Raw genomic sequence first — 11,527 nt, forward strand, 5'->3', positions numbered from 1 at the left:
TTTTTTTTTCAAAAAAGACCACTTTAAGAGTTACACCATTAAGTCAGGAAGACCCCTTTGATCAAATCTATGGATGCGAGGTTTCCTGTTGCTGTGACATGTGGATACTTGTAGTGACACGAAGATGTATGCCCAGCCAGGGACCCCTTCCTGAGAACAGAGGGGTGTGTGGCTCTGGGCACCAGTGAGTTACTTATTGAAGGTCTGTGTTTATTCTAACGCCGCTTGCCTGCACAGACTTACTGGTCCATCACCCACGTGCAGGGCTCAACAGAAAGACACCCTCACACTGAGAGTCCAGCCACGGACGGTGTGCAGGTGGGAAGACCTGCCCTCCCCAGAAGCCCCCTGGGTGGGCTTGTCTGAGGCCCCATCACAACACAGGGTGGACATGGAGCCGATGGACACCACCCCCTGGGGCTCCTGTCCTGTCCTCCTCCCGCAGGGTGGCTCTGACAACCATCCCGTTTGACGTGGAGACGTTGGCCACAGGGAAAGGGGAGGGCGTCTTTACGCTGCCCTGTGAGATCACCAACTGTTCTTCCCTGTACAAAGTAAGGGCCGTGAGGCTTCCCAGGGGCGCTAGTGGTGAAGAACTGCTGCCGATGCAGGAGACACAGAGACTCAGGTTCAGTCCCTCAGCCAGGAAATCCCCTGGAGGGCGGCATGGCAACCCGTGTGAGTATTCCTGACTGGAGAACCCCATGGACAGAGGAGCCTGGTGGGCTACAGTCCATGGGGCCACAGAGTCGGACACGACTGAAGTGACTTAATACACACACACAGGCATCTTTCCAGGCTTCTCTCAAAGCTCAGAGACCACTCCAGCAGGAGAGCAACTTCTCAGCTCCAGTTCATAAGCTTTACACCTAAGGACTCCAGGTGGGGTGAGAGAGGAAGCACACACTCGGATCTTATAAAACCCACTAAGTCTCCCATGATGATGCTGTCGTAACCACAGAGACCTTTCCACCCTCACTGACAGCAGAGTCACACCGTCAGCTTTCTGAAAACTTCAAACATCTTCTCTACTTATCCTCTGGGACAGCTTTGGAAGATATTAAGGATGGCTTAGAATTCACTGTGTGTAACATTCACCTGAACCAAAGCAAACCCCTCCATTACGTGGACTGAAACGAGAGCCACAAAACCAGAGGTGAGGCCCCGTCCCTTCTTCTGGCCAAGCCACCGCAAGTGCTCAGGGACATGCCCAAGCTTCTCTTCTTGTGTTTGCCTCCATGCTCAACCCCAACACCCGCCTTTCTCCTCCTCCTATGAGGCCAGTAACGTGGACACCACCTTCCGGGATCCCCGACCCCTCAGCTGGGCTGGCATGTCGGTGTGACATTTACCTCCACCTACACTGAAGAGGGAACTTCCCCTAAAAGCTGGCACAGAAAGAAAAGGCCAGTGGTCCCCCATCGACGGCCAGGAGCATCTGGGAGGACCTGAGGGACACCCAGCATGACCCTGGGGTGAGGCTCCCCAGCCGTCTCGGCCCCTCCACTCAAGGGAGAAGCAGGGTGCATGGGAAGGGGGCTGCAGCCAACTGTCATAACTGTATTCCATCCCCAAAGCTGCTGGGCTCTGATCTCAGTGACGCCTCCTTTAAGCAGATGCTCACCACCCACGGGACCCCATGATCTGTGTGCCTGCCCCCTGTACATCACCTGGGAAGCAGCCCTGCTCCCACCACCTGGACTCTGCTCCCCGGGTCGGCGGGGGGACGGGCCCGCAGCCGAAGTGCACCCCCTCAGCAGCCCGAGAGCCTCTCCAGCATTGGGAGGAGACGCAGGGCGGAGTCACCCGTGGAGGCTACTCAGTGCTCCAGCCAATGGCGACCATGATACTGCCAAGACCTCATGGGAGCCGGCGAAGGAGACCGCCACCCCTTCCTGCTCTTGCCTGCCGTGTTCCCAAACACCTCCCCCTCACGAGGCTGCAAGAGACACTGGGGTGAACAGAGAACAGGTGGGCTGCAGGAGCCCGGGGAACTCGGTGGGTCTGTGGTGGTTCCCGCTTATGGGGTCGCTGTGAGAAACTCAAGAGGTGATGTGCGTAAACCCTGCCCCCCAGGGCCAAATCAGGATTCAGCGTCGTCACTGTGGCCCCAGTTCGCTCCTTCTCTCCCCACAGCACCAGGCGCTGTCCTTGGTGCTGAATTCTCCCCCTTTTCTCCTGCAGCACCAGGAGCTGTCATTGGTGCTGAATTCTCCCCCTTTTCTCCCGCAGCACCAGGGGCTGTCCTTGGTGCTGAATTCGCCCCTCTCCCACAGCACCCGAGCAGCTGCGCTCCAGGCGCTGTCCTTGGTGCTGAGGTCCCCTCCATGAAAGCAACTCAGCCTACACAGAAAGCCACGCAAGTATGAGCACAGTGGAGCACCAGGGAGCAGCGACGGCTGCGATAAAAGATGAAATCGTGCAAAACGACAGAAAGGCCTGAGTGGGGGTGAGCAGGGGTCATCTGGAGAGAACCATTAGGAAGAGCCTCTCTGAGGAGGCAACAGTGAGCCCACGGGAGACTAGGGCTGCAGGTCCCCAGGCAGTCCTCCAGGCGACGTCAGGACCTGTGTCCCCACGGGCAGGAGTCAGGCCCCGAAGGGTCTGGGGGGCACGTTACACCAGCCCCTTCACTTCCTCACTTACAGACAATACCACAAATCCAGGGGCCCCGCCACAACCAGAAACGTCACCTCCTTTGCAGGAATGGAGACCTGCTCTAGAGAAACTGGTGACTTTCCAGTCACCCTACCACCACCTGGGACAGGTGAGCACAAGAAACCAGGCCCACATGCAACACGTCAGCATTCGGTCCCCCATGTAGCAGCATATGCCCACCAAGCACACAGAGTCACAGGCCCTCTAGAATGTCCCCCCTCAGCTCTGGCCAGTCCCTGGAGGGGCCTCAGGACACGAGCATCAGCCGCCAGGCACTGCCCAACCATGACTGTTGCGGTGGAGACATGGGGGCCGTCCGCCCGGAGTCTCGGCTGCTTGGGACAGAACAAGCTCAGTGGCCCTGAGGACAGGAGCCCACGCCTCGGCCGGTGGACAGAGACACGCTCTGAGGCCCTGGGACTGTGCAGTGCTCCTGCACGCCCCACGGGCAGCAGTGGCTGACGGTCAGGACGGCTGGGAGCCCCACTCTGAGATCAGCTCTCAGCACAGATAACAAGTCAGAAGAGAAAACACGGGAACGGAACCACCGCCTGCCGCACGTGACCACCAGCAGCATCCCTCACCCCCACAGCTCTCCAGACTCAAGTTTGTGCGTTAGGAGGAAACTGACTGGACTGAAGACACTTCAGAGAAGGTGCAGCTGCCCCACGTGCCAGCGAGGGCACCGAGACGGGGCCCACACACACCCCAGGCACAGCCCCTGCCTCCACAATGCTGACACAGCGCTGCCCGGCCAGCAGCTGCCCCTGGGTCCTGGGCAGGGGAGCAGAGACGCGGGTGCTCACAGACTGTTCAGAGTCAGCTCACAGCAGCCCAAGGCTGCAGACCCAGAGGTGCTTCCACGAGGATGCGTCCATGGGCTGTCCATCCCCCTGGGTCCTCCTCGAGCAGGACCACACACACATGTGCAAACACTTCCTGGGGAGATGGGGCTGTTGACGGGGCTGCCATCTGAGACGCACCTCCAAACAGCTCCGTGTGGGGTGCAGGGCGGCTCTGCCTTGGAGGACAGGACAGGCCCTCACACCTCTGCTGCACAGTCGGCTCATCCCCTGGGCAGGAGAGACCTGCGCGGCCTAGTACGCGCTGACACCCCTCCCCCACCCCCAGGCTGACAGGCCTCCCACCCCCAGATGGGGAGACGGTGGAAACCAGGATCAGCCCCAGCTCCAGACGTCACCTCCTCAGAGACCCCCTCGCCAATTCATGAGTGTCTCTTCCCTTGAGGCCCATGCACAGGGCTCATGACTGCAGCCTGCGCCCCACCCGCCCGCCTGGGTCTCGGGTAGATGTTGACACCACGTCCCCCCAGAGACAGCCTGACTCCTGGAGGACAGGTCCCCAGCCCCATCACCCTGGAGCAAGGCAGGGTGTGCAACAGGTGCCTAATAGTCACCTGCTGGACTAGATGCGTTTAATTGGTGGGGGTGGCTGAGAAGGGACTGTGCATGCATACGCACACTCGGGAGTGCTACTGTATCAAGGACAACAACTCCTGTTGCAACATGCACACTCATCACAAGGGCACGTTCCCTCAGTCGCGTCTAGGAAACATGGCTTCTTGAGGGGAGAGCTGGGCGTGTTCTGAGGTCGGTCTGTGTGTCACCCCAGAGGCATAGCCACCCCGTCACCATGGACACGGGCAGCCACACGCCAGGGAGCCTGAGGGAGGTGGTGGCGTCTCTCTGTCCTGACCCTGCGTGGGACGTTTGGGGAAATAAATTCGGGACAAAGCCTCCAAGGGCTTGGGACACAGCGTGACCCGCGCAGGGGCGTCCACGGGGTCCCCAGAAGGTGACAGCACAAGCCTTCGGCCCAAGGCGACAGGTCAGTTTACGCACAGGATGGCTGGGTAGACGTGCACTTGTGAGGCAGAAAGCACTGGAGTGCTTCAGGGCTGGCCGGCGCCCGACCGTCCTCCCGGCAGGTACCAGCAGGACTGACGTTAGCGGGAGAGGCCCGGGACACAGCTCCGCTCAGAGTGTGTACAGCAGGGCCCTCGGAGATGCGTCATCTGGAGAACAACTGGCACTAAACAGAGCGAAGGCAAGCTGCTGGCATCCCCTCTGCACAGAGTGGCCTCTGCAGAGGGACACGGGGCGAGGCCTACCAGGCAGTGCTGCCTCGGGCCGCAGGCTCCAGGTGACAGAGCAGCTCCAGGGCGTGTGCGGGGCTTGCAGCATCCTCGGGGGAGTCCTGGCCGCCGGGCTCCAGCTCCAAGGGCATCCTCCACACAGCGGCGCAGGTCACCACTTTGCTGTCTGCGGCTGCGGGACAGGAAGAGGGAGACGTCAGCAAAGCATGCTGCCCCCCAGCCTGCACCCCTGCCCCGAGAAACCGGACCGGCCACGCAGCTCAAGCCCCTGATCCCCTGCTCCCACATCATCCTTCTGCCGAAGAAAATTTAATTTCCTCAAAATCGATCTCCTCCTGTTCTTCTTCAATAGTTCTTCAAACAAGGGAGGGAGACGGGGCGGAGGGGGGGTTGTGCAGCTAAAGCTATAATCACTGCGAGTGCAGAGGCCCGCATCAAACACATTTTTCCTGGAAGCCCCGCGAGGCACCAGACTCGAGGGTGGAGGAGCACGTGTGCAGCGCTCACACATATGTGTTAAATGGTGTCAGTGGGGGTGCAGACCCCCGGTCCACTGAAGCCGTGAGCGCGGGCCGGGGGCCACAGGCCAAGCCCTGACAGAGAGCAGCGTGGGGCCCGACCTTGACGCAAGACCCCTGTGTGGACAGAGAGGAGGGTCCCCTCTGCAAGGAGCACGCCGGCTCCAGGTTTATGCCCTCTAAACAAGTCCTCTTTTGTGAACAGATTTTTGCAGTGAGACACAAAATAAGATGAAAAGACACAAATGAGACAAAAGAAACAGATTTAACATTATATGATTAAAAGCTGAACCACAAACTCCTAAATATAAACTCTTCCAAAATTTGCTGCTTGGTTCTGAACAGCACATGTGCTAAACACCTTCCCCTTTAAAAACGGTCTTTAATAAATGTTAATAAAACAATGAATAGGCTTCAACATTAAACAGTAATTGGTATCAAGTGAAAAATATGAAATAATTGTAGAAAACAACGCCCCGTGAGCAGTAATTCCTACACAAAAATTAAGGCGGGGGGTGGGAGGACCTTACCACACATTAGCAAATGTCCCACTTCTCACTACATGCGCCGGCCCTTCAATCTAAACACCAAACGAATCAACCAAGAACCCCACAGCAGTAACCACACGGGAAACGCCTGCCCCCCGGGTGCTGTTATCACAACACCATTATCACCCGCGACCAAACGGTCAGCAGGAGGATCAGGACTTCACCCACGTCTCTCTGATCCCAGTCTCAGCACTCTGTTCATGTACCTGACTGGGTCTGACAGAGCAGGGAATTGCAGCTTAAAGAATCATAGATGTTACATACAAATTCTATGTAAACACATCCACTTTTAACCATGCCAAGTAGAACATGACAGTTTCTGTCTATGAGCGAAATGGATTTTTTCTGCTGAGATTTTAAGTTCCACAGTCTCATTGCAGAGCCCCTGGGGTTGTCAATGGAACTCCTGAAAAGAGAAAAACTAACTGAAGAGACAGTTGGTAACTCTGAGTTGGAAGGCAGCAGCAAATGCCCAAAACATCCACCCAGCAGAGGCACAGATTATTTTAATCTTCCTAAATGACAGAAGAACAAAGTTCTACCCTGAAAAGTGATGGGACTAGTGACCTGAGAACAAAACACTGGCTGTGCGCACGAGTAGTGCGCCGCATGTGACGGCAGGCGACGCGGCAGCAACAACTGGTGCGCGGGGGGACCGGCTAGTGCTGGGCTCCCGGCGGACAGCTCCCTCTGGGGCTCTGCTCCGGTCGGGAAGGTAGCTCTTCCCACAGCTGCCTGCTCACCCAGCAAACATGACTGCTGGGGGTGAGACATTATGCGCTTCCCCCTTGAGAAGAGGAAGGAGACAAGAATACTGTGCCACCACCTCTAGTTAACGTCCCACGGGAGGTCTTAACTACTTCAACGTGACAAGAAAAAAACTGCAAGAACAAGAAAAGAGTAACAGAACCATTATTTGCTAATGATTATATGTGTAAAAACTTAGAATCTACACACACAGACGGTAGAAATACAAAGGGAAATCAGCAAAACTGCTAGACACAAAGATGATGTATAAAATTCAACTGGTATCTATAGAGAAACAAAGATTTTTAAAAACGAAATTTGAAAAACTATTAATGAGGGGCACACCATGTTCATGGATGGGAAACTTCTCACTGTAAAGAGCCCTGAACCCTCAAAGTCCTAGTTGGCTTTTTTTTTTTTTTTGGAAGAAATGCTAAAACTGACACAGAAATGTGAAGTACCCAGATGGCCAAGGCAGTCATGCAGAAGAACAAACTGGATGGTTTACAATCTGGTATTAATTTACTGCTGATACCCAGTTAGATAAATAGCCCAGAGAAAGCAAATGGAATCCAGAAATAGATTTCACAGAGACGGTCACCTGATTTAAAACAAAATGACAGAATGATACTTAACTGCAGTGGACAAAGGGTGGTCTTTTCAGTAAAAGATGCTGATCAGTTATGTATCCATGTGAAAAAAAAAAAAAATGAGCGGCATTCTACTTCACAACATATCCAAAAACTAACTCCAGCTAGACTGGAGATTGAAATGAGTAAGACAGAACCATACAAATCTTTCTACAATACACAGTAGAATATCCTAAATGTGGAATTAGCAAAGACTTCTTAATGAGGCATAAAAACCACAAATGACAAAGAAAAAGACTGATAACAGGCTACTTCATAATTAAGAACTTCATTCACCAAAAGTCATTGGACTTTATCAAAATTTAAAACTGCCGCTCTTGGAAAGACTCAGCTTTAAAAATAGAGCAGAACTTGGAGACAATATTCGAACACATATATCTGTATCCTGATAAAGGGCTTGTATCTAATACATGTAAAGAATTTCTGCAACTTAATAATCAGACAAGTAACCCAATTTTCAAAAGCAGGCAGAAGACTGAATCAGACATTTCACAAAAGAAAACATTTGAATGGTCAATAAGCACCAAAAAAGATGCTCAACATCAACAGTAATTGCACAACAAAACCAAAGCAAGATAGACTACATAACTGACAGGTGGCTAAAATTCAATGTAAAGGCAACTGTACCCTCAAGTGTTGCTGGAAAGAGTGTAAAATAACTCAAACGTTCTGGAAAACGTTTTGGCAGTTGAAAGTCCATGTACCAGGGGACCCAGGAACCCTACTCTCAGGAGACGCTGTCGGGAAGCGTGGCTTGTTGGTAACAGGCTTTGTGACCACTCTCTGACCCCAGTAGTTAAATCTGGCCCCAAAGCGAGAGCAGCCTGCTGGTGGTAGGTGACTGCCAGAAGCCAGGGGGCAGCAATTATCGTTAACAACCAACCAGGCCAAGGTACCAGCCAAGGAAGGCCAACTGGCCGACAGACAACAGGAGACGTCCCCCAAGGAACGGAACAGATGGCCCTCCACCCCTGTATCACTGCCCCTGCCCCCGCCCCCGCCAACACACACACACACACACACACACACGCGCGCGCGCGCGCGTTCACACAAATGCCAAGGGAAACAGGAGTGAATGAGCAGGAGGCTGAGGGGAGTCACTCCACTGAAGTCATAATCCTTTACCCAGGCCTGGGCTGGGCCGGTTTCAGACACAGGACCCACTGATGGGAACATGGCCCGAGGCCCCGCAATCAGGGCCCCGCAGCACCAGGCAGGCGTGTAACAAGGCACCCCCACCCCCACTGGCCTCCAGGGACCTCCTGCTGCTGCTCACATGCCAGGCAGAGCGCGACAACCTGGCAGCTCAAGGTTCACTGAACCCAAAGCGTCCCATGTCCCTGTCAGACTGGGGCACTGGGGGGCCAGGCAATAAATGGACAAAGCCAGGCCACAGCAGATGTGCCAGCCCTGCAGACCCACCCAGAGAGGCCGTTTCCAAGGGGCGGACATACAGCAGGAGGGAAAAGGCCCACCTCCCCGTGGCCTTTGGGGTCAGCGGGTGGAAGCCTCAGAAAGTGTCCCTCTCCCTGTCAGAGGCAGTGGAGACATGGGCCTACTTTAACGGTTAAAGGCATGTAGGGCCGGGGTGTTATGGACAATAGCCACAGAGCAGCTGCACTCGGCGGGCTAGGAAGAGGACAGGCGCACCCTGCCCCTCCTCGCTGTGTGCACTTGAGGCTGGAGGCCAATGGTCTAGCCAGAAGCCCAGAGGAGAAGACTGGGAGACTGACACACGGAGCCCAGTCAGACCAGATGCGGCCCCCGTGGATGCAAAACATGATCAAACGGTTGCGTAACACGAGGTCCAGATCTTTGCAAATCCAGGCGAGGTGCTGAAGGGAGGAGATGCCCTCCCTGCAGGGGAGTCAAAGGAAGCTGCTGGGAACAGAAGCAACCTGACCTGTGCCCCCAGGAAGCTGTGGGCACGTGGAAGTGGACACAGAGGCGCTCTGAGCAGGATCGCAGGCCCGGGGCCCTCGGGGCGTGGGGCATGGCCAACACTGCCATGTGGGACACAACGAGCTGAACTAACGCCAAGAGCAATGAGGGCTGAGCCTCCGAGGACCAGACCGGGAAGGGCCTGGGGGACCAGTCGGGCGGGTGGAGGGTCTGCTCCAGACCAGGGATGGAGGCCGGCGATTCTGAAACCGGACCGCATCTGGCAGGAAGAATTCCATCAATACGAGGCGAGTCCGAAGCCCCTTACTGAAAGACAAACACCAGAACCATCCTGAGGAAGACCAGAAAGCCACCGGGAGGCGCCTGCTGACATCACCCGCCCGAGGGATGTGCAGGGCTGCAGAGTACTGTCAGGGTGCGCTCTTGGTCCAAGGAATATGGTAGGCATTATCGAAACTCTCCAAGGCATCAGAAGCAGATGAAATGGAAGGCAAACAGCGCTAACTGAGAAGCGCTGGAGGTGTGCCCACCGAGACACGCAAATGGGCTCTGAGGCTCTGAGGGTTTCCACGTCTGTATGGATCTCAACTGAGCATTCAACACACATCCACCAGCTATCAAAGAACCCAAGGTGCTTTTAAGAAGGAAAACCTGATCTTTAGAAGGAAGATGCTGTAACGACCACCGAGGCGTTCTTCTTTTATCTCTGTTTTCAAAGCTACCCTGAAGTCAGGCCCCGCAGTGTAACTGCCAGAGTTACTGCTCCACTCCGGTGACCGGGAGCCCCCTACCCCACACCACATGGACAGGGCCACCTCCTATGAGCCCGGTCTTCACCACAGGTTCAGACCCACAGACGATCCAGTGCAGGCAACTCCCCACCATGCCCCACATTCTCAGATGAGGAGACCGAGGCCCAGGGACCCAAGTGTCCACCCCCGGCTCATGGGGCTCATTCACACCAGTCCAAAGCCAGCTGAAGCCTCCTGGCTTGGGAACAGCCTGGCACTCTGAAAGGGAAAACGTGCGCTGTGAGCTGTGTCTAGAAGGCCCATCTGATGCTGGCCTGACTGTTACGTGTAACACTCGATCTGAAGGCACTTATATAAAAAGGCAATCAGGCAAATGGATGTGAGAGCGCATCGAGGGTGCCAAGTGCACCCACGCCAGGCGCGGACCACGGTGGGGAGCAGCAGTCCAGGCTTCGCGGACTCGGAGGAGATTAGCGCCTCTGTAAGCCTGAGCAAAGCCCGGCCGGGGATAGTCTGATCCACAGCCGCGGGGGAGGAGGCTTCCGTGGGGCGTGGTGACTCGGAATCTCAGGCTATTTTCAGAGACTTCTGCCGGCTGACACGGGCTGAGCAAGATTGATGAGGTGGGATCCAGCTGAGCTGGTGTAACCCGGCTGGCCCGCCAGCACCCAGGGAGGTGCCCGCCATGCCTCCCCACCAGCCCTGGCCTTCAGGTGCTGCAGGAGCCTGCAGTGAGAAACAAAGGGCAGCCAGGTGTCTCCCCATCGGTGGGAGCCCTGCACCCCGAGATGCCTGAGGGTGGGCCGGGCGATGCCTTGGCATCTGCCCCAGTGGTGGGAGCCCTGCACCCCGAGATGCCTGAGGGTGGGCAGGCAGTGCCTCGGCAGGAGCAGGGTGGGGGGACGGGCCATGAGCGCCGGCGGGCACAGGGAGGAAGCGTGGCAGCCCTGGGCTCCGGCTGTGCAGAGGAGACAGGAGGTGGGCCAGGTCCTCCAGCGCCTGGTGGGTGTGACCGCAGACTCGGGACTGACCAGGTGGGACCTGCCCTGAGCCCCCACGATGGAGTCATTGCCCCTCACTCGGCTCCTGAGACAGTTCACAGGCCAGGGCCCTGCCTTCCAGGAAACCTGGGTTCCACTGAGGAACGACCCCATAGCAGCACCCCAAGAACATCCTGTAGGTTTTCCCCCGGAAAGCCAACCACTCCCAGGGCAGCGGCGGCAGGAGGAAAGGGCCCTGTGAGAGCTGACACGGTCCCTGCCCAGCACATCACACCCCATCTCACCGTCAGACCCACACACGGAGGCCTGGGCCCCCTCTCAGAGGGCCGGCAGGCACTGCGTGCAGACTCCAGACGGTACAACGGGAAGGGAGCAGGGTCCCCACCCTTCCAGGGACAGCAGAGCCAGTGGGGCAGAAAGCGGGGCATCCCCTTCCCCTCGGAACACTGTGGGGCGGGGGAACAGAGCACGTCTGGGGGCCCCTGTGTGCGGAGCTCCTTCACGCCCATGCTAAACCCACAGGGAACCTGCAAGGCAGCAGAAGGTTCCAGGAGGCGGCTCCCCGAGCCGGTGAGGCCGGTGTCCAGCGTGCTGCTGTCCCTGACGCGAGGCGGCGCGGGCACACGGCGACCTCC

At 56.5% G+C, this 11,527-nt stretch overlaps 1 protein-coding gene across 1 annotated transcript in view; it reads right to left on the reverse strand.

Moving 5' to 3' along the window:
* TSSC1 (tumor suppressing subtransferable candidate 1) overlaps positions 1-11,527 on the reverse strand; it is a 63,217-nt gene that overhangs the window by 20,753 nt on the left and 30,937 nt on the right. Inside the window, exon 6 of the mRNA XM_010848442.1 lies at positions 4,790-4,946. Within this exon, the coding sequence (XP_010846744.1) occupies positions 4,790-4,946 (157 nt within the window). The remainder of the gene's footprint in view (positions 1-4,789; positions 4,947-11,527) is intronic.

The sequence above is a fragment of the Bison bison genome, unplaced genomic scaffold (genome assembly GCF_000754665.1).
Source record: "Bison bison bison isolate TAMUID 2011002044 unplaced genomic scaffold, Bison_UMD1.0 scf7180017864266, whole genome shotgun sequence".
In the NCBI taxonomy this organism is placed as follows: Eukaryota; Metazoa; Chordata; class Mammalia; order Artiodactyla; family Bovidae; genus Bison; species Bison bison.